The sequence below is a fragment of the Myxine glutinosa genome, chromosome 5 (assembly GCF_964187855.1).
Source record: "Myxine glutinosa chromosome 5, kmMyxGlut1.1, whole genome shotgun sequence".
NCBI lineage: Eukaryota > Metazoa > Chordata > Myxini > Myxiniformes > Myxinidae > Myxine > Myxine glutinosa.
In genome coordinates this window covers 43,891,048-43,918,505 of record NC_136265.1, presented here as the reverse complement: position 1 = coordinate 43,918,505, position 27,458 = coordinate 43,891,048, and the positions used below count along the sequence as shown (strand labels likewise).

At 41.6% G+C, this 27,458-nt stretch overlaps 1 protein-coding gene across 1 annotated transcript; it reads right to left on the bottom strand.

Moving 5' to 3' along the window:
• Positions 1 to 871: 871 nt before the first annotated feature.
• Positions 872 to 27,234, bottom strand: LOC137428638 (uncharacterized). The gene is made up of 5 exons (XM_068118541.2): positions 27,206 to 27,234; positions 26,872 to 26,966; positions 1,988 to 2,944; positions 1,597 to 1,650; positions 872 to 1,454 (listed from the first exon to the last, which is right to left on the bottom strand). The coding sequence occupies exons 1-5, from the start codon at positions 27,232 to 27,234 to the stop codon at positions 1,096 to 1,098; spliced, it is 1,494 nt and encodes a 497-aa protein (XP_067974642.2). The 3' UTR covers positions 872 to 1,095.
• Positions 27,235 to 27,458: the final 224 nt, after the last annotated feature.

The window sequence follows — 27,458 nt, the reverse complement described above, 5'->3', positions numbered from 1 at the left end:
CTACAAGGCCATAAAGAACAATTAAAATTTGGTCAAATGGACCAACGGGCCCACAAGTTGTATAATATATATATAGGCCTATATATATATATATATATATATATATATATATATATATATATATATATATATATATATATATATATATATATATCTGAAATAGACCTTTGCTTAGCAAACTCATTATGAATCAACGTTATTCATAAAGATTGAACGTTATTAACAAAAGAAACATTACTATCAATGTTCTGTCCTTCTTGACCACATGTTATTGATTATTTTTTCTGTGGTGTCTGATTCCAGGCCCTAAGGCTATGGATGAGGTTTGTCATATCCATGCTTCTTGTTTGTCAGGTTATGTTAACTTACGTGTGTGCGCGACTGCGCGTGTCTCGTATCTTCTGGGATAGATCGCTTATTTGCAACTGAAATAAACTGGAAAACACCCACTCCCTTCAGGAACAGCCTGGGGGAAGGGGAGGGTGAGGGGAATAGTGGGGGAGGTGGGGAAAATATTTTGTGCTGTGCCTAATAATCTCCCTTGGTTACAGCAGGGGTCAGTGAACCACTTGCACTGTGGCACGTGCACGGGTGAAAATTATAAGTCGTCTCCTCCCTCCTTGCAGGGGTAATGGGTGGGATTTGCTTTATCATTTGTGCTCATGACCTGACCCTAGGTACTACCAACACGTATGCAAAATTTGGTGGAGATCAGCCCAGTCGTGTTATTTTCTATGATTTTCAGATATACACATACATACATACATACAGTGCATACAGAGAATTGCCATATTTGATATAGTAGGATAAGGAAAACTCAATAATGAAGCAGATAATGTTGTGCAGTTTCACTTGTATACATACAACCATGAACCATGTAATAACAAAGTGCTTTTATTCCATTTGCAAGATTATTCTGCACATTATTACATTACATTGAAACTACCGATAAAAGCCCTCGTCATTGGAAAGGATTGTGGTGCTCTGCTGACATTCCCCGAGGAAGTTGATGAAAAGTAACCGCAAACTCGATCCCAGCATGTGTTGCTGGTTTCTTGAGTCAGATAAAACATGGATACCTACTGGGTTTCTTTTTCAATCAAGGAATTCACAGAAAAATGGACGTGGGATGGCACAATCGACTTTACTCGCTATGAGGTTACTGGAGACAACCACACAGCTCTGGCTATCTGCATCCATGCCTTGCATCAAATGACTCTCTACAGGTACTGATAAGGGATCATCCATCCAATTGGTACTGACGTTGCAGGAGCCAATGTAGGCCTCCAACGAGTCTGTATAGTGAAGATGTTTCAAAAGCATTTTTGCTTGAGAGCTGCTCGTCAGCACCGCGAGACTCCCGTTTTGTGATGAGCAATAGGATGAGGCGGCTGCAGCCGATAGCTTGTGTCCGTCGGAGAACAATAACCATATCCCTTCCTTCATAGAAATCACTGTGTTGGAATAGAGAGAGAAAAGCATCAAAGACATTGGGAGACCAAATTGATCCAGCCTCATATTTAGGATGTCATGCAATACCAAGAAAAGTTTTGATGTATCTATATTTATTTGGAAGAGAACATAATATTCACTTACACTTCCTGAGTATACTGAAAAGTATCTGGTTCTTAAACGGATGTGAAGATGTGGCTGAAAAGGCAAAGGGTAAAACAAGTTAGAATTGGTGCCAAAAAAAACTTTTGAGACTTGTGTTGTCAGAAAAATACGAATCTGATCTGGATTTTCCCAATGGAGAAATGCTATCCGTGCCTCTCGGGGTTATCATGGTAGTCAAGGACCAGGAAAGGTCCTAATATCAGGGAAAGGTTCAAAATCCATACTTGATATCGGTGAATTGGAAATTTGTCTCGGGTACCAACCACGGGGTCACCCTTTGTGAAAGAATTCAGGAGATATTTTATATCCACTACAGAGTGCAAGCAAACCGGTCACAAACTATAAAAGTATGAACTGGCGACAAACTCACTTTTGTCGAAGCAACCATCGTAATAATCCGGTGACTTCTCCATGTCACAAAACCAGCTTTCTCCAGGCTCTCCTTTCCTTCCGACTTCTCCTTTTTCTCCAACGCAACCCTCCAAACCCGCTAAACCATGGAGTCCCGCATCCCCTTTATCGCCTTTATCTCCATGGCATCCTTTTTCTCCACAATCACCCTCGCATCCCTTCTTTCCAGGCAATCCACAAAGTCCTTGAACGCCTTTGTCACCCTTCAATCCAGGATTTCCATTGTCTCCAGGCTTCCCCTTGCAACCTTTCAAACCAGGAATTCCTTGGTTACCTGCAATTCCAGGGACTCCAGGATCTCCAGCATTTCCTTTGTTCCCCTTTTCTCCAAAACAGCCTGGTTCTCCAGGTTTTCCCTCGGATCCATGTTGTCCAGGTGACCCAGGACTTCCACAAAATCCTGGAGCACCACGATCTCCCTTGTCTCCTTTGTATTTAGAAGTTCCAGGCTTACCTGGAAATCCATGAATTCCTGGAGTGCCTTGACTTCCTTTTTGACCTGGAAGTCCAATTCCAGGTTCTCCCTTGTCTCCTTTGTGTCCAGGGTGGCCCTTTATTCCAGACATTGCTGGCTCCCCCTTTTTACCAGGAGTTCCCATTAAGCCCCCCTCTCCTTTGCAACCGGGAAAGCCCATGTTCCCTTTTTCTCCTGGAGACCCAATTCCAGGAAATCCCAGTGAGCCTTTGTCACCTTTTGCCCCAGGTAACCCCAATATGCCGGGTTGTCCAAGCCATCCCATTTCTCCTTTTTCTCCTTTTTCCCCAGGGTGTCCTTTTGTTCCAGGAATCCCCATACTTCCCTGACATCCTTTCATCCCAGGAAGACCAATAAATCCAGAAAGTCCCTGATTTCCTTTGGATCCAGTGCATCCTTTTGGTCCGATATTTCCTTTATCTCCTTTTGGACCGACATGTCCTGAAGTTGGAGAAAGACATATACAGGTATCTCAATTGCCCTCCACCATTCAACGGCAGTTAAAATTACGATATGTAATTAAGTTGTGTACCATTCATTAAATACTCATAAATTAAAGTCTGGTGGGTTCTTCTACCCATGGGAACCTCTGTTAATGTTGATTCCATAAACTGTTGGTGAATTACCACAATAATTGGCGCTTGTAGCTTTCTTCATCAGGAGGACATGCACCATCCACAGGAAGCAAATATGATGAAGCTGACATCTCACCGCCATAGGAGATCTAGAGGGAAACACAAGTGCTCTGAATGATGAGAGATTTACAATTTTTGTTTTTCCAAACAAAGTCTAAGGCTTCTTTCTCTTCTTCTTTCGTATACAACACAAGGCGGGGTAGCACCATTGGCCGAGGGTGCAGCTGAGCCGCTGATGGAGTGCCCTCCGTAGCTTAGGGCAGGAATTTGTCCATGGTGTCGGCGATAGCTAAGTCTTCTAGATGTCTACTCTTCATGGTGTCTAGTCTTCGCTAAGGACACCGTGGGGCCTTTAACGTCCACCAACTAATACCGGCACGCCAAGTTTAACGTCCAACTGAGGGACGGCACACATTGATGGATCACCCTTCCCATGACAGTTTATAGCTTCATTGGGATTCAAACCCAGGCTCGATGGATCGAGGGTGAGCGTGCGTACCTCCAGGCCATCCTGTCACCCGGCTCTCACACTGATCACACTCAAACATGCAAGCGGAAGCATCAGACAACGAGGACTTGTACCACCTTTGGGAGTGATGTAACTAACTTCCCAGGGCACTAGGGGTATTGGGGACGCCATCTTCATTATGACGTCCCTTTTCTATCTGCAGTCAGTAAGGCAATTAAGGAGAAATATCTCCCATCCCTCCAATCAGGATGCCAGCAAACCGGGTTTGTCTGTGCTCTATCCTCTAAATTCTGAGTGTCAAGCGAGGAACCAACACGTACCATTTCTAAAGTCTTTGGGATGACTCGGCCAGGGTCAGAATCGACCCGCCGACATCCCATGCTCAGTGTGGATCCTCTAACCATAAAAAAGGAACCACCTTTAGAGGCCATTTTTCCCCGCAGAGTGGGGGTTGGCCTTTTGTTTTGGCACCGTGGTCCCCTTCTTGAAGCAATGTTTTATGGCCGGATGCCCTTCCTGCCGCCAGCCCTGTTGGTCGCCTCTTGCGACACACAGGGAATTACCAGTGAACTGGTACTCGATTTGCCGACCTCGGAAGGATGGTTTCAGGCTGAATCAACCCCCCTGGCGTTAATTCAGCGATCGACCGGGATTCAAACCCATGATCCTAGGATCCCAAGCCGGCACCATAACCGCTAAGCCAACACCAGGCTAGGATCCTCTAACCATAATTCCACTGAAATCAACCATTTTAGAACAAAAAAAAAAATGAAAAATTGAAACCTAAGGAACATTACCTTTTACGTTGTTGATATCACGGAAGCTTCTTTTGTTCCTACGTCCACGATTTGGGACAGTGTTACCCCAAAGCTCTGAGAGATGAGGTCTTCCCCATGTATATTGAATAATTCTGCTTTACTCACTACCAGGTCGTACCTTATATAATAGTGCTACAATCACTTGTTCTCGAAACCAAGATTATCTATCTTTATTATTGCCAACTTGGAGAAGATTTTGTTACGTGCCGCAGAAGCATATCTCAAGGTAACTACGCGCGCAACCACGGTGTACACTACTGTTTCATCAAACATAAGCAGATGATGTATAAATTATAATTAGTTGTGATATCATAATGATTTAACCCTGTCAGCCTGAGGAACATTGCTGTATTTATAGAAGGCAATTGGGCAAGAATCATCATGGAAGTTCTGCTTTTCCCTGCATGCAACGACTTCTAAATATAACAGCATTTTGGAACAAGGATATTTTGAACACAAAAGCAACAAATAGAATGCTTGATAAGATATGAACCTAGCAATGTATGTTGTACCTAGAGTACAGGAAGCTTTGAGACAAAGAGGACGGAATATCATGTAACCTGCGGTTGATTCCCGCAGGCCCGGTGGCATCATATGGTTATGGCGGATCCACTCTTAGTCTGGGAGGTCGGCGGTGCAATTCCGGCCATGGCCAAACCATACCAAACCATACCAAAGACTTTAAAAATGGTGCTCGCTCCTCCGTCGCTTGACGCTCAGCATTTGGAGGATAGGGCACAGATAAACTCTATGGGTTGGCCCATCGTGGGAGTGAGGGGGGTAGTGATATCTCCTTAGTTGCCCCTCTGACTGCTGATAGAAAAGTGACGTCACAATATGGCGTCGTTTGCAGGTAGACAGAGCTCCCCCCAGGAAGTTACATCACTTCCTCATGGTCATCTGCTGTGTTTGTCTGTTCAATTGCTGCGTTGTTTGGTAACCGAGTGCATTCCTGAGCCTTAGACTTTAAAAAGAAGCAATTTGTTAGCTTTGAGGGGAAGTGTTTATGAACACTATGGAGGTTACCTGCTTAGGCCTTTATGGGGCCATCCAAAATGGTCAGTGTGCAATGGCCGCTTGGATTCGCATAAACACAGGCCCAGGACGTAATGTTCAATCAACGCCCTGTCGGTGCTGTTTGTGCCTTATATGGCTTCAGCAGCAGGACAAAATGATTAATATGGAACTTGTGGGCAAAACCCTGTCTTAAAGGCAAAGGAAACCATGAGGGCAACGATGCTGAAAACACCAAAAGCTTCATGGGCACAGATACAAAGAAGCCAAGGTCGAAATAGAAGTCGAAATAGAATCTTGAGAGAAGGGAGATTTAAAGATTGAAGGGAAAGGAGAGTTTAAGAGTCCTTCCTTGGCACAACTGAGCTCCTCACCACATACAAGGATTTCATCCACAGCTCAATGGAATACTGCTCTCCCCTCTGGGCTGGTGCTCCTGCCTCACACCTAGCTCGTCTTCACGCTGTTGAAACGAAAGCTTTCAGAATCATTGGAATCTCCCGCGATGAAGCTGATTCTGAGGACCTTTCACTCACTCACTGCAGACAGGTTGGTGGTCTTTCTGTCTTCTACCGACTTCTATCCGGCCTTGCTCCCCCAGCTCTCTCTGTGCTCTGTCCCCCAAATCTTCCTACAGGTCGCACAAGATCTGCCAGCAACCCTCTTATGGTGAAACTGCCGAAATCCACGTTAATTCACCCCAGATTCACTTTTTTGAAATACCGACTCCTTTCCTGGAAGTCCTAGCAGTGTCCATATGTTTTTTTTTTAATCTCTCCCACCCCCCCCCCCCCTTTCCCTTGCCTCGTCCCCCCAAGCCCTCTCCCTCCCACAGATCTCCCGTTGTCCCTGTTCTCTGCTGTTCTACTTGTGTGCTTCCCTCTGGCCCCCCATCTTGTCTCCCGCTCCCTTTGTTGTATGTTTTTTTTTTTGTTTTTTTTTGTGATTGATGTTAGCTCTTACACGAGCCTCGATCTTGTTCACAAAAAAAGAAAAAAAGAAAAAAGAGAGGGTGTGGAGAGAGAGAAGGCAGAAGAGAGAGTGAGAGAGGTGGGTGTGGCCATATTTGCATACAAATAGATTCCTCCTGTAATACTGGAGCGATCATGTGGCGAAATGACGTGGCAGATTTTCCTGTTCCTCAGGGATTATCTGAAGAGCAATAGGTTTGCATTTCTGTGTTATGATATGGTGTACCATCATTCGTAAGCCTCAAATAGCTTCCGCCATGATAGATGCTTGCCAGCTATTCCTATGATTCGTTGTGTGCATTGTATCGAGAAAACAGGTAACATGGATGCTTGTAGATGATGAAATCAATATATAAATCTATATGTATGGAGTCTAATGCTACTTTTTAAAAAACATACCAATAAATGCAGATTTGATTTTAAATATATTTTTAATGTCTAGATTTTATTAAAATAAGAGGTTAAATATTTAAAATTAGTGTTTATTTACACACCAATAAAACACAAGTTGCTAAATTTAAAAATGATTTAAAATTCTATCACAACATTTTTTATATTTAAAAACAAATAAATAAATTAATAAATAAGAAATATGTCATGCATCGCACAATACTTGCAAAATCACTAAAATAGGTTGTTGATCTTTTGGCCTATGTTAACCTCAAAAATATATAACTGGTGGTTGAATTAAATGATCCTATATGCAAATTCTCTTTAAATTTCAAGTCAATCATATGAAAATTGACGATTTTAAAAACTTGGCCTATGTTCACCTTTAGACCTCAAATATAATTGTTGGTTGAATTAAGTGATCGGATATGCAAATCGTGTTCAAATTTCAAGTCAATTGGATGAAAATTGAGGATTTTAAAATTTTGGCCTATGTTCACCTTTTCACCTTTAGACCTCAAATATAATTGTTGGTTGAATTAAGGGATCGGATATGCAAATCGTGTTCAAATTTCAAGTCAATTGGATGAAAATTGAGGATTTTAAAATTTTGGCCTACGTTCACCTTTTCAGCTTTAGACCTCAAATATAATTGTTGGTTGAATTAAGGGATCGGATATGCAAATCCTGTTCAAATGTCAAGTAAATTGGATGAAAATTGAGGATTTTAGAAACTTCACCTAAGTTGTTGACCATTGGACTATATTGACCTTTTGGCCTATGTTGACCTAAAATATATATATTTGGTGGTTGAATTCAGTGACCGGATATGCAAATCCTCTTCAAATTTCAAATCAATCGGATGAAAATTGGGGATTTTAGAAATTTGAGAGTAGTTGACCTTTTTTTTTTTTCTTTTTTTTTGTATACTGAATCGAGGCTCGTGAAAGAGCTAACATTTATTTCACAAACAAACAAACAAAACAAACCAGACAAACAAAATATACAAAAAGAGGGAGCGGAAGACAAGATGGGGAGAGAAGGGGAAGCACACAACCGCAACATTTGAGAGCAGGGAGAAGTGTGGGAGGGAGAGGGCTTGGGGGCAGGAGGCGTGGGAGGGGGGGGGGGGGGACCTTTTTGAACTAAAAATAAATAACCTTCTTCCTTATGACCAACTCTACCATTTGGTGATGTTTCATAAAGTCCAGTTTGAAATTGTGACCTGTAGACGATTGACAGACAAACAGACAACAACGCACAAGACCAACCAATATACAGTACTTGAAAAATCCTCGATTTTCGTATGTAATAAATCGATATGATTTCCCTTACAAGGAACTTCGATTCAGGAGGAGGCCATTAGGCCTATCAATGCCCGCATTAGCCAATGCCATTAACCGAGGTGCCACCAATGGCCGTGTTAAAAACACAACAGTATATCTTTAGCCTTGTCCTTACAAAAAAAAACTTCTGGGACCTGATAAGATTCTTCCTTAGTCAGACAACTTGCAATGGATCATCCAGAAAGTACACAGACGGATGAGACAGACAGCGAAAGCGAAAACGCGCCAAATGTGGAAGACACACCCGAAACCGATAACAGTATCAGGAAAAGTGGCATGAGACAACTTCCTGAAAAACTGAGCTTACTATTAAGTAAGCTTCCTATTAAGGAAATAAAGATTTCTGGCGACACATTCCGAGGCTCAAGACAATTACTTGAACTCAGATATACAAAAAGAAAGGTACAAACAAGGAAACCATATGAAGCAATTACCATTTGCAATTTGTCCCTACATCCCTTTATTGATTTATTGATTATTAATCAATAAAGAATTCCATCTCCTTTCTCTTTCTATGCACCTGTTTACATTATTGACTGTAATTTAACATGGCTAATGTCCACATACCATTTGATCTCTTCGGATGTGTCATCTCGGCCCAATCACCGGTAGGAATACTGTAGTGTTACTCACGATAGCATGGAAAGTTTTATTACTGGGAGAATGTCGATGAGAATGCTGGTTTCCCCTTATACTTAGGCAGTTAAGACCGAAAAATATGGCGTATCGTTCATTTTTTCAGGAAAGCACCAAATTTGGCACAGATGTAGTATGGACCTATACAATTGTTTTCCTGAGGGGCGCCCAAAAATTCAGAACCCCTGGTGGCCGCCATATTGAATTTCAACATGACCGCCCTCTGTGACCTATTTCCCTCAATAACTTCTATACTATGAGCGATAACACCACAGTTCCAGTGTCTTACCCCATGTTTTCATGGTCTCTGAATCCAATGGGATCAATTGCATAAAGATTGGCATCCATCATCTTTAATTTCAAGATGGCCGCCATGGTGTTTCCATTTTCCTTGAATCTCTCATAGTATTTTAGGTAAAATTTCAATTCCAAGTGATACACATTGTTTTATTGGTCTCTGATAACAATGGAATGGTATTAATTAATCAAAGTTACACACAGTTGCAGTTTTAACTTAAAATATTGTGGGCACTTGAAAGGTGGAGGCTCTCGCACAGACGCGTAGTACTACAAGCACTGTCCATCGCAGTCACATAGTGATGTGCAGGGCAGATTTGCCCTGGAGCATTTACAGTTGCCTTTACAGGCCGACTTACAATGGCAGCTTGTAAGCTCTGAACATGCCTCCTGTATCAGTGGTATTGTGGTCCAAATTGGTGTCCAAGAAGTCCCTGTTTTCATCCAGCCCCAATCAGCTGGTGATGGAAGTTCTGGGTAGGGCACAAGTGCCTGACTCCATACGTGTCCAGCCTGAAAACATGCACGTTTTAGGTGTTGTTCGAAGGCGTCTGCTGTTGGGGGAATGTGATCAATTGTTCTTGCCTTCTTCGTGAACAAGTGTCGGCGCATGTCATGCACTGTCTTTATCTCGGTAGTCCGGTCATAGAGGATGGCAACATATCTTTCTATGCTCTGTAGTTCCATAGTAATAGCGTCCACAGATGGCCTATAAGCGAGAGCATGAAAGGTCTGCGTGATGCTGGGGTATGCCTCCCAAGCCTTCCAGGCTGTCTTTTTCCCAATTTGGGCAAAAAATGACACTGTGTCGCAGCCAGTGAAGGCATGAAATAATGGCAAAGACTCGGACTTCCTGCGGCCAAGGCCGGTGGCAATTTTATGGATGGCAAGGTTGCGGTAGCTTTTACCAGTGCCAATGGCAATCCAGAGTTCCTCCACACCGTGTGACTGGTAGGTAAAGTAGTGTGCTATTGCCAAGACCACAATATCAGAATCTACAGTTCGAATGTGAGAGATCAATACTGTGAGAGATTCAAGGAAAATGGAAACACCATGGCGGCCATCTTGAAATTAAAGATGATGGATGCCAATCTTTATGCAATTCATCCCATTGGATTCAGAGACCATGAAAATATGGGGTAAGACACTGGAACTGTGGTGTTATCGCTCATTGTATAGAAGTTATTGAGGGAAATAGGTCACAGAGGGCGGTCATGTTGAAATTCAATATGGCGGCCACCAGGGGTTCTGAATTTTTGGGCGCCCCTCAGGAAAACAATTGTATAGGTCCATACTACATCTGTGCCAAATTTGGTGCTTTCCTGAAAAAATGAACGATGCTTCCTCTTAACTGGCTAACTATTATTAGTCCCCTACTGGTGTACACCGGAGGGGACTATAGGTTTGCACGCCGTCCCTCCGTCTGTCCGTCTGTCAGTCTGTCAGTCCGTCACGCAAAGAACAGTTTTCCAGACTTTTTTTTCTAAACTCTTAATGCTAATTATTTCAACCTTGGTACATGGTTTCCTCATGATAAGTTACAGATCAAGTTCGAACTTCACGACGTTTCGATCATTTTTGACAAAGTTATGGCACTTTGAACTTTGGTAATTTCCCCAACAGTTTTCCGGACTATAATTTGGAGTGCGGTAAGTCAAAGCTGTTAATATTCCTTGTTTTAACTCCAATTTACATTCTGTTTCCACTTTTAGTGCGAAGTAGGGGGTCTGTGCAACCATTCATAAACTTTATTTGGTGCAAATTGGGTAATTTATAGCCGGGTTACCTCAGACCGTGAGTTGGTAATTATATAATTCACACATAGTGCAATACGTGCAGGCTGCTCCACGGAGCGACCTTGCGGGCTTATTTTAACTCCGATTTACATTATTTGTTCCCCTTTAGTGAGAAGTAGGGGTCTGTGCAACCATTCATGAACTTTATTTGGTGCAAATCGGATAATTTTTAGGCGAGTTACCTCAGACCGTGAGTTGGTAATTATATAATCCACACAGTGCAATACGTGTAATTTCCCCAACAGTTTTCCGGACGACAGACTGCCGGTAGGGGACATGTATTGCAGCGAAATACTCAGAATGCTTGTTTCTAAAGAGGGACATGCTCCACAATGCAATAATCACTGGTGGCACCAAACACAAACGCAATTCTAATCATATCAGATCAAATGCAGGAGATAGCTCAGATAGGAGTGTTACACCAAGTACGAACCGTTCTCTCCATTGCCTTATGATGAACAATTTTGGAGAAATAACTACCACTATTACTACGACTACCACCACTACTACTACTATCACTTCTACTACCACCACTGATATCACCTCTACTACCACCACCACTACTACCACTACTACTACCACCACTACCATCCACCACCACTACTACTACTACCACCACTACCACCACCACTACCACCACCACCACTACAGCCATATGCATCTGATGATGTGGGAGTGGACATCAATCAACTAATACTACTACCACTACAATACTACAACTGCCACAACTACTACTACCACCACTACTACTACCACTATTTCTACTACGACTACTGCTACTACCACTACAATGGCTACAACTACAACTACCACCATTACTACTACCACCACTACTAATACCATTATCACTGCTACTACCACCACTACTACTCCTACCATTATTACTGCTACTACCCTCACCACTACTATTACTGCGACTACCACTACCACCACTACTACTAATACCACCACTACTACTACCACCCCTACTACTACCACCTCTACTACTACCACCACTAATGCTACATCTACTACCCTAATTATTCCCAATTCTGGTGAGATTTGCCAGGAATGGTTTTAAAGAACCAACTCGCCAGGCCTGACATTGGATTGAAGGTGATTTGGACAGCAATAATTTGTAATTTGTTCAGCGTGCCGGCGATAACTCACCTACTCTAAACGAAAGACCCCCTGCGATCTTTAACGTTGACAAACTAATGCTGGCAGATGGATTGTCCAGTCGTCTATCCGAGGGACAAAGGATGGCGCACACATTGATGGATCGCCCTGCCTTGTTTAATTTAAATCTCTTGCTGCCTCTTAATTAAACCTCGTAATTTAATTTCTTCTCAATCCTAATTTAATTTAACCTCTTAATTCAATTTGATCTCAATCTAAACTGAGTTCAACCTCTCAATTTAATTTGATCTCAATCGTAATTTAATTTAACCTCTTAATTTAATCTCAACCTTAATTGAACCTCTTAATTCAATTTGATCTCAATTTCAATTTAATTTAACCACTTAATTTAATTTAATGTCAATCTTAATTTAATTTGATGTGAATCTTAATTTAATTTAACCTCTTAGTTTAATTTGATGTGAATCTTAATTTAATTTAACCTCTTAATTTAATTTGATGTCAATATTAATTAATTTGATGTCAATATTAATTTTATTTGATGTCAATATTAATGAATTTGATGTCAATCTTAATTTAATTTGATGTCAATCTTAATTTAATTTAACCTCTTAATTTAATTTGATGTCAATATTAATTGAATTTGATGTCAATATTAATTAATTTGATGTCAGTCTTAATTTAATTTGATGTCAATCTTAATTTAATTTAACCTCTTAATTTAATTTGATGTCAATATTAATTTAATTTGATGTCAATATAAATTAATTTGATGTCAGTCATAATTTAATTTGATGTCAATCTTAATTTAATTTAACCTCTTAATTTAATTTGATGTCAATCTTAATTTAATTTGATGTCAATATTAATTAATTTGATGTCAGTCATAATTTAATTTGATGTCAATCTTAATTTAATATAACCTCTTAATTTAATTTGATGTAAATATTAATTTAATTTGATGTCAATCTTAATTTAATTTGATGTCAATCTTAATTTAATTTGATGTCAATATTAATTAATTTGATGTCAATCTTAATTTAATTTGATGTCAATCTTAATTTAATTTGATGTAAATATTAATTTAATTTGATGTCAATATTAATTTAATTTGATGTCAATATTATTTTTTTTTGATGTCAATATTAATTAACTTGATGTCAATATTAATTTTATTTGATGTCAATATAAATGAATTTGATGTCAATCTTATTTTAATTTGATGTCAATATTAAATTAATTTGATGTCAATCTGAATTTAATTTGATGTCAATATTAATTATTTTGATGTCAATCTGAATTTAATTTGATGTCAATCTTAATTTTATTTGATGTCAATATTAATTAATTTGATGTCAATATTATTGAATTTGATGTCAATCTTAATTTAATTTGATGTCAATATTAAATAAATTTGATGTCAATATTAATTAATTTGATGTCAGTCTTAATTTAATTTGATGTCAATCTCAATTTAATTTAACCTCTTAATTTAATTTGATGTCAATCTTAATTTAATTTGATGTCAATCTTAATTTAATTTGATATCAATATTATTTTTTTTTTATGTCAATATTTTTTTTTTTTTTTTTTTTTTTGTTTGTATACTGAATCGAGGCTCGTGAAACAGCTAACATTTACTTCACAAACAAATCAACCAGACAAACAAAATATATAAAAAGAGGGAGCGGAGGACAAGATGGGGAGAGAATGGGAAGCACACAAACACAACATTTGAGAGCAGGGAGATGAGTGGGAGGGAGAGGGCTTGGGGGGAGGAGGCGTGGGAAGGGGGGGGGGGGGGAGGGGGTGGGAGAAGTATAAAACACAAGGACACCAAGGACTTCCAGGACAGAAGTTGGTATTTCAAAAAAGTGAATTGCGGTGAAATTAGCGGGGGTAGAAAAGATCAAGGTTTTGGATGGGGGAAGATAAGAGATGGTGGTCAACAGCTGTTTTAAAGACCTGGAGGGTGGAGTGGGATTGAAGAGAGTGAGGGCGTTTGTTCCAGAGGCGGGAGAAAAGAGGAATGAAGGAGTGAAGGTGAGCAGAGAGTCTTGATTTTGGCAGTTTAACCATAAGAGGGTTGCAGGCAGATCTTGTGCGACCTGTAGGAATATTTGCGGGACAGAGCCCAGAGAGAGCTGGGGGGGGGGGGCAAGGCCAGAGAGGAGTCGGTAGAAGACGGAAAGACGACCAACCTGCCTGCGGTGAGTGAGTGAGAGGCCCTTGGAGTTAGCTTCATTGCGGGAGATTCCAATGATTCTGAACGCTTTGGTTTCAACAGCGTGAAGACGAGCTAGGTGTGAGGCAGGAGCACCAGCCCAGAGGGGAGAGCAGTATTCCATTGAGCTGCGGATGAAAGCCTTGTATGTGGTGAGGAGCTCAGGTGTGCCAAGGAAGGACTTCACACGACGGAGGATGCGCAGTCGGCGACTGGCTTTGGAGGCCAGATTTGAAATGTGGTTTTCCCAGGAAAGATCATGGCAGATAGTGAGACCCAAAAGCTTGAGTGACAGAACTTCTTGGAGAGGATTATTCAGAAAGTGGTTGGGAGGGTTGTCCAGTCGGTTTTTCCAGAGAGACATCGTAAGAGTGTGAGATTTGTCAGGATTGAAAGACATGTTCCACTTGTTTGCCCAGTCTGTGATTTTGTCCAGGTCTGCAGAGAGTGAGGAGGCTGCAGACTGCCGATCTGAGGGATGAGGAATGGAGCGACAGAGAGTAGAGTCGTCAGCAAAGAGACAGAGAGGATTTTCAAGAGAGTCAGAGAGATCATTGATGAAGACCAGAAAAAGCACAGGGCCCAGAACACTGCCTTGGGGAACTCCAGCCTGAACAGGAAGAGGAGATGAGAGAAACCCATTCAGGGCCACACGTTGACTATGACTAGAGAGGAAGTCCACCAGCCATGCGTGGAGATTTCCATGGATACCAAAAGAGGAGAGTTTGGTGAGCAGAGCGGGGTGCCAGACCGTATCGAAGGCACGTGATATGTCAAGGGTGACAGCTCTAATTTCCTGTTTGGCATTGAGGACGTCCATCCATTGTTGAGAAAGCAGAGGCAGCATGTCCAGAGTAGAGTGACCAGGTCTGAAACCAAATTGATGATCAGAGATCAAGCCATTGGAGAAGAGGAAAGATTTCATATCTGAAGCAATGATGGATTCCATGACTTTGCTGATAATTGGGAGAAGGCTGATTGGTCTGTAGTTGCTGGGATCTATTTTTGCACCTTTTTGTGCAAAGCGGTGATGTTGGCAGATTTCCAAGCAGATGGCAGATGACCTTGAGCAAAAGAGAGGGTGAAGAGAACAGAGAGAGGGAGTGAAAGAGTGGAAGAACAGGATTTTAGGACCCGTGGGCTGATGCCGTCAGGTCCAGTTGCAGAATCAGAGTCGAGGGTTGACAGAAACTTTTCCACCTTGTCAGGAGGAAAGGACACAGAGTCCAGGAGCAGCTGGGTATGACTGGGTACGGTGGGTACAGAGAGGGATGGGTTTAGGACACAAGATTTAGAGGCAAACACAGAGTTGAGGCATTCAGCTTTTTCACGTGCGGAGTCAGCCGTGTGGCCGTTTGAGGTGAGGGAGGGGATGGAGGGGGACAAACACCAGATTTGACCAGATTTGACCAGATGCCACCAGGATTTGGAAGAGGGAGACAGATAAGAGAGTTCGGTCCTGAGAACGGAGAGATATTGTTTCCTGGCTCTCCTGAGGGTGGACACACACTTGATTCGGGCTTTGTGAAAGGAAATGAGATTTCTTTCCGTTGGATTTGCTTTCCAGGAGACGAAAGCAAGTTGTTTCTGGGCAATAGCCTCACCACAAGATTCCGTGTACCATAGACGGGAGGAAGGGTATGACAACTGAAGACGAGATGGGATAAATCTGTGCATGAGAGAGAGCAATTTACTTTGGAAGAATTCCCAGGATGAGTTGATGTCAGAGGCGGTAGAGATGGGAGACCAGTCCAGATGATTGATGGCTGCTTGAAGACTGTGCCAGTTGGCCTGAGTGAAACGCTAGACTCGTCGACACTGAGGAGACTCTCTGAGAATGGTCAGAGAGATGTCCACTTTAACAAGCACATGATCAGATGAGCCGATTGGAGCAGAAGAAGAGCAGCAGTCATTTTCACTGATGTTAGTCATAATCAAGTCCAGAAGAGAAGATGCTCCGTTGACTGAGATCCGGGTCGGGAAATTGACAGATTGTGTCAGTCCCAGTGAGTCACAGAAGTCCTTTGCTGAAGAGCCATGGCTGGTGAGAGCGGTACCCACACCCAGCCAACTGGCATGGTGACAATTGAAATCACCACATATGAGGAAGAGAGAGTTGGGATGGGTAGATAGAAGTTGGTCCATATTATCAGACAGCGAGATGTAGATGGAGTGATCACTGTTTGGTGGACGGTACAACACACATATGAACAAAAGGTGGGAGCGAAGGGGAAGCCGTAGCCAAAGGTATTCCTGGGGTGAGGTGGAGATAGGGCAGTGCAGGGCGAGTGAGGAAGAGAGTTTTTTTTATAAAGATAGCAACCCCACCTCCAGGACGAGGCTCAGGTCTATCATACCGGAGGAGGGAGTAACCTGGGAGAGATACCAAGGAATCAGAGACATCATGAAGGAGGAAAGTTTCTCTTAAGCAGATCACGTCTGGTTTGTCAGAAGCAACCTATATGGAGAGAGCAGTCAAGTTTGAGCGAAGGCCCCGGATGTTTGCGGTCCATACTGTTAAAGAAGAGGAAGGGGGAGCATCGGATACAGAACAGGGGCGGGGGAGCGGTAGGGTAAGATGTGGAAGAGGAGGAAGAGGTCGGGAGAGCTGTTGAAGGTGTGTCAGAGATTTCAGAATAGCTTGGAGAAAGGGAAGAATGGGGCGGACAAAAGGTTTGATGGTGATTGAGTGAGGAGCAGTGAGGTGTTATTTGAGGAGGGGGAAGAGTGAGGCAGAAGGTTGGGGGAGATGAAGGTGAAAGTTGGAAGGGGGAAGAAGCGGGGAGAACGCTTTGAGGAGGAGGGGTGAGAGGGGAGTCTAGGAGGGGAGGAGCGAGGGAGAGTCTCGTTGGGGAGGGGTGTGGGGGGAGTTTAGGAGGGAAGGGGCAAGGGGGGAGATTTGAAAGGGATGGGTGATGGGGAAGATTTGGAGGGGAGGGGCAAGGGGGAAGATTTGAAAGAGATGGGTGATGGGGATGATTTGGAGGGGAGGGGCAAGGGGGTAGATTTAGAGGGGAGGGGTGATGGGGAAGTTTTGGAGGGGAGGGGTGATGGGGAAGTTTTGGAGGGAAGGGGTGATGGGGAAGATTTGGAGGGGAGGGGCAAGGGGGAAGATTTGAAAGGGATGGGTGATGGGGAAGATTTGGAGGGGAGGGGCAAGGGGGAATATTTGAAAGAGATGGGTGATGGGGAAGATTTGGAGGGGAGGGGCAAGGGGGTAGATTTGAAAGGGATGGGTGATGGGGAAGATTTGGAGGGGAGGGGCAAGGGGGAAGATTTGAAAGAGATGGGTGATGGGGTTGATTTGGAGGGGAGGGGCAAGGGGGTAGATTTAGAGGGGAGGGGTGATGGGGAAGTTTTGGAGGGGAGGGGTGATGGGGAAGTTTTGGAGGGAAGGGGTGATGGGGAAGATTTGGAGGGGAGGGGCAAGGGGGAAGATTTGAAAGGGATGGGTGATGGGGAAGATTTGGAGGGGAGGGGCAAGGGGGAATATTTGAAAGAGATGGGTGATGGGGAAGATTTGGAGGGGAGGGGCAAGGGGGTAGATTTGGAGGGGAGGGGTGATGGGGAAGTTTTGAAGGGGAGGGGTGATGGGGAAGTTTTGGAGGGAAGGGGTGATGGGGAAGTTTTGGAGGGAAGGGGTGATGGGGAAGATTTGGAGGGGAGGGGTGAAATTGGATTTTGAAAAGTGTACGATTAATGGGAAACGAACATTTATTGCAAAATGAGTTTCTTGAGACCTTCGAGTAAAAAATACGTTTGAGGACGCTGAAGGATGGGTGGAGTTCTGGAGAGTTTAGGGAATGTATGAAAGAGGCACTGTAAGAGATGGATTTTTTTTTTGGAATGAATACATTTGGTGAGCAAGTCGAAAGCATCCTTTTATAGAAGAAGAAGAAAAAGGTGTTATAGTATACGACAGAATACAGTTCTTCAGGGGACAGTTTAAACATTTTTAACAACGTGATCACGTGATCACGAACAACGTGGTCGAAGAACGAACGAACAAATAAGAACGAACAAACGGATAAGAACAGAGAAGGAATTTTTTTTTTTTTGAGTTGAGTTGAGATTTTAAACAAGGAAGTATGGGGTGAAAAGACCGGGAAAAACAGATACCGAAAGTAATTGCAGCGCAATCGAAGAACCGCTGAGACAAAAACAACGCCTCAAGCCAAAGGTCGGACACAGTAGCCGATTACACTAGGCCTCAGAATACGCGACACGAACTAACCGACGATTCTGTACACAGGTATGAAAAACCAACTCCGAGAATCCTATCAAAGACACACCAATAAGTACACAGACCGAAGGAAAGATACAGTTTCGACAAAAACACAATTGTGAAAAATTACTTAACTTCGAAAGCGTGCGCGCATGGACAGCTTTGAAGAGACGCGACCTCCAATCTTGCGCAGGCCAATTAATTTGATGTCAATATTAATTTTATTTGATGTCAATATTAATGAATTTGATGTCAATCTTAATTTAATTTGATGTCAATATTAATTATTTTGATGTCAATCTGAATTTAATTTGATGTCAATCTTAATTTTATTTGATGTCAATATTAATTAATTTGATGTCAATATTAATGAATTTGATGTCAATCTTAATTTAATTTGATGTCAATATTAAATTAATTTGATGTCAATGTTAATTAATTTGATGTCAATCTTAATTTAATTTGATGTCAATATTAAATTAATTTGATGTCAATCTTAATTTAATTTGATGTCAATATTAATTATTTTGATGTTATTCTGAATTTAATTTGATGTCAATCTTAATTTAATTCAACCTCTTGATTTTATTTGATGTCAATATTAATGAATTTGATGTCAATATTAATGAATTTGATGTCAATCTTAATTTAATTTGATGTCAATATGAAAGTAATTTGATGTCAATATTAATTAATTTGATGTCAATCTGAATTTAATTTGATGTCAATCTTAATTTAGTTTAACCTCTTCATTTAATTCTATGTCAATCTTAATTTAATTTAACCTCTTAATTTAATTTTATGTCAATGTTAATTTAATTTAACCTCTTAATTCAAACTCTTAATTTATTTTGATCTTAACTTAATTTCACCTCTTTGACATTTATATTTTCACACACATTACAAATACAAGCAATTTCATCAATATGAGCAAAGTACAATTGTATACAGAAAACGAGGAACATCATACGCAAAAGCTTGATAGTGATATCCTTTAATAAATTGCAATATATCTTGATGTGATACCTTCGTTCAATTTGATCTCAATGTTAATTTAATACAAACTCTTAATTTAAATTGATCTCAATCTTAACTTAATTTAACCTCTTAATGCAACCTCTTTCATTTGATATTAATTTCATTTAACCTCTTTATTTAATTTAATGTCAATATTAATTTAATTTGATGTCAATATTAATTAATTTGATGTCAATCTTAATTTAATTTGATGTCAATCTTAATTTAATTTAACCTCTTAATTTAATTTGATGTAAATATTAATTAATTTGATGTCAATCTTAATTTAATTTGATGTCAATCTTAATTTAATTTAACCTCTTAATTTAATTTGATGTAAATATTAATTAATTTGATGTCAATCTTAATTTAAGTTGATGTCAATATTAATTAATTTGATTTCAATCTTTAATTTAATTTGATGTCAATATTAATTTAATTTGATGTCAATATTAATTAATTTGATGTCAATCTTAATTTAATTTAACCTCTTAATTTAATTTGATGTCAATGTTAATTTAATTTAACCTCTTAATTCAAACTCTTAATTTAATTTAACATTTTGATTAAATTTTAATTTGATAATGTTGTTGATGCCCTCTTGCTTTGTAGAACAGTAAGAAATGGAGAGGGTAAGCCAGGGAGTGGGGTGGAGAGAGGGGTAGAGATGGGACAGAGAGTATGGTTAGGGGGTGGGGTCAAGGACTTGGAGTGGTGTGGAGGATTGAAGCCTTGGGTTTGGGGAGGGGGAGTTGAGGACTTGGAGTGTGGGTGAGGTGGTTAACTTAATCAACGAACTATTGTTTGCATAATAGTGTTGAAGTTACATTTTACATTACGTGGTATTTCAATGGGTACCTGCTAGTTATGACGACTTGACTATTGTAATTTATTGAAAAATCAAAAGCTTTGCCCTTTGTTGGACTATTGTATACCATTTGTAGAGCGTTTTGAACATCCCAGTTTGTTCGTTGTTGAAATTAAATAAAAAGAAGGAATTTCATGGTAAGTGTACAATGTATTATCTTGGGGGCTCATCCGGGATCTGAATTATATGATACCTGTCTTGGATTTTTTTTCCGCATTATTACGTTTTCTCATTGGCAGATAATTTGACTTTTGTTTACGGTGCTGGTACTTCTATATTTACTGCAGTCGAACACCATGGCTGAGGAGATAGATTTTGAAGTGAAGGAATAGCTTGGTGTGCTTCAGGCTCGGGAATTTTGGGGTAGGGGCATATATAGATTTAGGTAGATCTGCATAGGTAGGTGTCCGGCTGTCGTGATAGGGAATCCTCACCTGTAATATGTTCTGTTTAGGCGGTTTGTCGGATTAAGGTGTATCTTCGTCCCCAATACGAGGAATGGGGCATGTTAAATAGATCTAGGGATTATGTTAATTCCCACGTGTGTGAAACCTCAGTGATCATCTACTGTGTGATGTAGATGTAGAACGTGTGTGAAACCTCATGCAAAGCAGGCCGGTGTCCCTTATGGCAATACATCACATACATTAGTTAGGCCCATTAGCACAACACTAATTAAATTCCCCTCCACCACAAGACGATAAAACTTCTGGACGAACAGACCGGAAGCGGCCACGCACAACGCCGGCATGATGAGCAAACATCGAACAGGCAGGCCGAGAGCCACGCCCAGGAAAACTCGTGATTGACAGGGGGGAGGGGCAAGCAACAACCCGAGCACCGATTGGAGAGGAAGGAGGATGAAGGACTTGCCACACTAGTTGGCTACCACAATGACGTGCCACACGATGATGTAACACCAAAGGCAAGAGACGCTCGGCCAATCAGTGCGGAGGGCACAAACGAACTACCAACAAGCTACGCACTGGTTGGAGGAAAAACACCAGGACGTGAGGATGGCGCGAAAAGCCGCAAGGAAACGATGGACTGATTGGGAGAGAGAGAGAGCTGACGTGACAAGACCATCGGTAAAACGACTCGCTCGCCGGCATTTTGCTCTTCTAGTTTTGGCTGCCTTCCTGCTTGGACCTCCCTTCTGCCCTTGCTTCTCGTTCCCATTTGGACCTTGGTGATTGAGAGCCGACGATCATCCTCTCCTGTTGTTCATCCTCTCCTGGTGCCTGCGTGCAAGTACTGTGCTGTGTGGCATGGGACGGACGACGCGCTCGAGCCAGACGATCTCTGACACTGCCAGACTGAGATAAGCTCGCATCCACAAACACAACGGTTTCTTTGATTCACTCTTCCCCTGTGCTTGTATGTGAAGTGAGGTGTGTGGGATCCTGATTTAGGAGCATTATTTATTTATTGTCGTGTCCATTGTTCTCGGGTACCAGTTAATAAATATTTATTTTTGTACATTTATATCCATTTTTGGTTTGATTTATTAATTTGCAGGTGAAGACTGCAAGGACCGTGAAGGTAAGTGGCATTCTCCCCCAAATCCCACCCCCCCCCCCTGCTCGCGTATCCTCCGCCATTGAATTGGATAACGCCTCATTAAGCTCGATTGCCAACTGTGGGGTACTCTCGGTGTTAACTGAGCCAGCCATAGGACAATATGTTTGTTAACAGGTTTAATGTGAGAGAGTTTTTCGAGTTTGTTTTTCTTTGTAGCCTGTTTTTCTTTCTTTCTCTCTCTCTCTCTCTCTATATCTCTCTCTCTCTATCTCTCTATCTCTCTCTATCTCTCTCTCTATCTCTCTCTCTATCTCTCTCTCTATCTCTCTCTCTATCTCTCTCTCTATCTCTCTCTCTATCTCTATCTCTATCTCTATCTCTATCTCTATCTCTCTCTCTCCCCCTTTCTCTCTCTATCCCCCCTCTCTCTCTCTATCCCCCCCCTCTCTCTCTATCCCCCCCTTTCTCTCTCTATCCCCCCCCCCTCTCTCTCTCTCTCTCTCTATCCCCCCCTCTCTCTCTCTATCCCCCCCTCTCTCTCTCTATCCCCCCCTCTCTCTCTCTATCCCCCCCTCTCTCTCTCTCTCTATCCCCCCCTCTCTCTCTCTCTCTATCCCCCCCTCTCTCTCTATCCCCCCCCTCTCTCTCTCTATCCCCCCCCCCTCTCTCTCTCTATCCCACCCTCTCTCTCCCTCTCTCTCTGTTCCTATTTATAACTATCCCCAATGCTGGTTTCGCTTCCCTCTTCTCTCTCTCTCTCTCTCTCTCTCTTCCTGTTTCTGACTATCCCCAATGTTGGTTTCACTTCCCTTCTCTCTCTTTCTCTCTCTCTCTTTCTCTCTCCCTCTCTCTCCCCTTTTGTTTGTTCATCACCGAGTTGTTTTTTCTTGTGGTTAAATTGTTATTGTTTTTACAATGATCCAAGTCCCGCTGTCAGTTTGCATAGCTGTATGGAAACAAAAAAGTGAGTTAATTTCTCAGTAATTACTCATGCGAAGACAGGCTGAGCCTTTTCATCGTGACGTTTCACCTACAATCGCCCATGAAGTGTGACGACTGACTGACTACTCACCATGTTCTACTTTCCTTGCATAAAATCCAGGCCTACGATATTTTTCTGAAATGATGTCATAGCATAGGCAGTCCTGAGCTCGCTCTACAGTGTAATCGATGGTAGGTTTCGAGCTTCCTATTTGCATGTAAACCTGGGAGGTAACTCGAAGCTATCTATGCTATAACTACTCGGTAATCTGTCATTACAGCTGGATACGTAACTCTGGGAAATGAGCAGGTACGCAAAACTCCCCCTCCCCTCCCTTTGTTTGGATGCTTTTGCGAATGCATCTTTATGGCAGCATGACCTTCATTTCGATTATCAGGATTGTGGAAATTAACCCATGGTGTGGTTTCTTGGGCAAGGTTTCGTCAGGAAGACTTTTACAGTGAATGTTGGAACTCAAATAACTTTGTTGCTGACTCGGTCATTTGTGGGAAATTATCTGGTTCCCATGTGTTGAATGCTCTGGACTTGGGGGAGGGGGAATATAAAATGAAAAGAAAAACCTGCCTGGGCACATAGCTTTGTTTTCTTATTGCTGCAATGTAGTTGAATAAAAGTAAATAAATAAGTCTGCAATACATGTACCTAAATAAAAAATAAATAAATAAGTCTGCTATGTAGCCAAATAAAAATAAAGAAATAAGTCTGCAATGTAGCCAAATAAAAATAAATAAATAAGTCTGCAATGTAGCCAAATAAAAATAAATAAATAAGTCTACAATGTATCCAAATAAAAAGAAAAAGTCTGCATTTAACATAGCTAAATAAAAATATATAAATATGTCTGCAATGTATGTAGTGAAATAAAATATATATAAGTAAGTCTGCAATGTACATAGTTAAATAAAAAGAAATAAATAAGTCTGTAATGCACTGAGTAAAAATAAATGTCTGCAATGTAGCCAAATAAAAATAAATAAATAAGTCTATTGTTCGTAGTTAAATATAAATAAATAAATATCTGCAATGTACGTAATTAAATAAAAAATATACAAGTTGGCAAAGTATGTAGCTAAATAAAATAAATAAGTATGGAAAGTAGCCGAATAAAAATAAATAAATAAGTCTGCATTGTACGAAGCTAAATAAATAAATAAGTCTGCTATGTACATAGCAAAATAAAAATGAAAAGTCTGCAAAGTAGGTCTCTGTGAACATGTGATTGATGAGAGTAGGTGTTTAGCTAGCTATTCATTTATTATTTTATTTATTTATCCACACCAATGGAAGGCTCGTGGAGGAGCTTGTACGTATGTACAAGTACATACAGTCGTGGCCAAAAATATTGGCACCCTTGCACTTTTTACAAATAATGCACCATTTCTTCCAGAAAATTGTTGAAATTAAAAAATCTTTTCGTATCCACATATATATTTCTTTGGTTTGCAGTGGAACAAAACGAAAAAAGCTGAAAATTTTCTAAATCTTAGCTTATTCCACGCAGAAATCCGAAAATGGCCCGGACAATATTATTGACACCTTTTAGAAGTTGTTAGAAATAATGAGATTTCAAGCAGGTGATTCTCCTTTACTTTGGAATTGAACTCACCTGTAGTGAGTTGCAAGTGCCCGCAATATACAAATCACTCATTCAACCAGTTTGAATGGAGAAACAGTCATTCTGCTGTTTTGTGTCACTGTGTGTACCGCAATGAGCATGGAGAAAAGAAAAAGAAAACCAGAGAATTGTCTGAGGTGGTCAGATACAAGATTGCAGAAAAGCATGCACAATCCCAAGGCTACAAGTCCATCTCCAGAGACCTTGATGAACATTGTCCACCGTACACAATGTTATCAGGAAGTTTAAGGCCCATGGCACTTTAGATAACCTCCCTGGACGTGGCCGCAAGAGAAACCTTGATTGAAAATTGCAGCGAATGATTGTTCGAATGGTGGAGAAAGCACCTCGATCAACTGCCAAACAGATTCAAGCTGACCTCAGACACAAGGTACGACAGTTTCAACTCACACCATCCATCACCAACTCAATGAAAGGGGGTTCTATGGTAGGGGACCCAGGACTGAGAGAGATACATAAGAAAGCCCGACTGGAGGTTGCCAAAACACACCTGAACAAGCCAAAATCCTTCTGGGAGAATGTCCTGTGGACAGATGAGACCAAACTAGAGCTTTTGGTAAAGCACATCATCTCTATGTTTACAGAAAACAAAATGAAGCCTTCAAAGAAAAGAACACCTTCCCTACAGTCAAATATGGAGGAAGTTCAGTGATGTTTTGGGGTTGCTGTGCTGCCTCTGGTACTGGATGCCTTGAATGTGTGCATGGCATCCTGAAATCAGGCGATTACCAAGGCATTTTGGAGTGCAATGTTCAACCCAGTGTTAGAAAGCTGGGTCTCTGTCGAAGGTAATGGGTCTTGCAGCAGGACAATGACTCCAAACACACTTCAAAAAAACACCCAGGAATGGTTGAAGACAAAACGCTGGACTGTGCTGAAATGTCCAGCAATGAGTCCAGATCTAAATCCCATTGAACACCTGTGGGGAGATCTGAAAACAGCAGTTGGGAGAAGGCACCCTTCAAATCTGGAAGAACTGGAGCAGTTTGCACAAGAAGAGTGGGCCAAACTGCCAGTATAGAAGTGGAGGAAGGTCATTCATGGCTATAGGAAGTGCTTGACTGCAGTTATTTTGTCCAAAGGCCGTGCTACCAAATAATAAGCATCGGGTGTCAATAATTTTCTCAATGGCATTTTTTTTTTTCTGATTTAGAAGGATATATCAGGTTCTGAATAAAAAACAAAGGTTCTGTAATATTAACAGTCAAATAAAGAATTGTGGAGACCAAATACTTTTGTCAATTTCAACTTATTTTTCGAGAAAATTGTGAGTTATTTGAAAAAAGTACAAGGGTGCCAATATTTTAAGCCACGACTGTACATCACTTACAGGAAACGGACGAGTAGATATCAGCATACTTATACTGTACATGAAGTACAAGGACATATGGTAACTGGGAATTGAGCCAGGGGTTCAGAAGGGAACATTCCAGGGCCCGAGCTTGTGTTTGTGTTGAGAGAACAAAAAAAAGATTCCTCACGGCTCCGGCTCATAAAGGGCAGCTTACTGGACTTTTTACTACAGCTATCAAGGCCCATGAAAGAGCAGGACAACAATGGGTCAACAGACAAAATGGGGTGAATACAAAACGGTCGGACAAGTGTAGGCAGAGGCTTCACAGTACAAGAGGAGGAATTTGGGGGTAAAGGGCGAGATTAGGGTGTCAGAGTGTCGAGTAACGTTAACTGGAAAAGGGGAGAAACAATGAGGTGTTAGTGGTAAATGGACTTAAAAACCTCGAGGGAAATATATCTGGACAAAACATTCAGGAAGATCTTGTCCACGTCACACATTATTCTGCAAATAATAGTTTCATGGAATTACGGGATCAGAAGCAAGCCCATGGAATCCATCGTTGCTCCTGATGTCAAGTCCTTCCTGTTTTCAACCAGCCTGATCTTTGATAATCAGTTTGGATTTCGTCCCACTCACTCAACTCTGGACATGCTGCTACTCCTCTCTTAGCAATGGTAGACCTTCAATCTCAATCAAGAGGCCTCTCTCTCTGGACATGTCTCAGGAATTCAACACAATAAGGCATCCTACTCTGCTTGCCAAGCTCACTACCTGTGGCATACAAGGCCGCCTTCATTCCTGAGTTTCCGACTTCCTCAACTCACGCAGTCAATGTGTTGCCATCAATAGAACCCTCTCTTCTCCTCTCCTAGTGGAAACCAGTGACCCAAGGCAGTCTCTTAAGGCCGAGTCGTGTTCCTCCTTTACAATAAAATGCAATATCCGAAGCTCTGCAAAACCCTTTTTCTTCCTTTTTGCAGATGACTCCACATTATATGGACATGACCCCCATCCCACTGACAGGCAGATAGCAGCTGCATCACCCTCTGCTAATTCGGAATTGATCACCCTTGACCTCGGCCTTACCATCACCCGTGGCCTCTTCTGGGCAGACCAGATAGCAAAGCAGGCCTCCAAAGTGAGCCGCAGACTGGGAATCTTCCATCGACGCAGGTGATTTCCTGAAAAAAACAAACCAATCGGAACTACTTACAGATAACAAAACCTTTGCCCGTAACTCAGTGGAGTACCGCTCTCCCATGTGGACGGACGAACCAGCATCACATCTGTCTCTCCTGAATTCTGGGGAATCTAAAGCTCCCAACATGGTTGGAATATCGTGTGATGATAGCGAAGCAAGACTGTTGCTCTCACTTTGTAGGCAGGTCTATGGTATGATTCTGCCAGGGTCAAACCTTACCCTGACCCTGAGGGTGAGATCCCAGTCATGGTTAGAGTGTCCACCCTGAGTCTCTGAGGTAGGTGGTTCAAACCCCAGCTGAGTCGAACCAAAGACTTAAAATGGTATGTTCTGGTTTTTTTTCACTGCGTCTTTTCCAGTCTATCTCTCTCAGCCGTCTGACTCTCTCCAGCTCCTCCATGACACACGCGTTCTTCCATTGACCTCCCTCCTGGTTAAACACCACAAATCGACTATCGGGGACGCCTCTTTG

What these genes read in the sequence shown, in the direction of transcription:
- LOC137428638 (XM_068118541.2), bottom strand. Translation starts at nt 27,234, where the DNA reads ATGACTGGGATCTCACCCTCAGGGTCAGG. An exon ending in ATCTCACCCTCAGGGTCAGG is followed by an intron (nt 26,967 to 27,205) that starts GTAAGGTTTGAC and finishes TGTTTTTTTCAG; the next exon opens with GAAATCACCTGCGTCGATGG. An exon ending in AGAAGAGGCCACGGGTGATG is followed by an intron (nt 2,945 to 26,871) that starts GTAAGGCCGAGG and finishes CTCCAACTTCAG; the next exon opens with GACATGTCGGTCCAAAAGGA.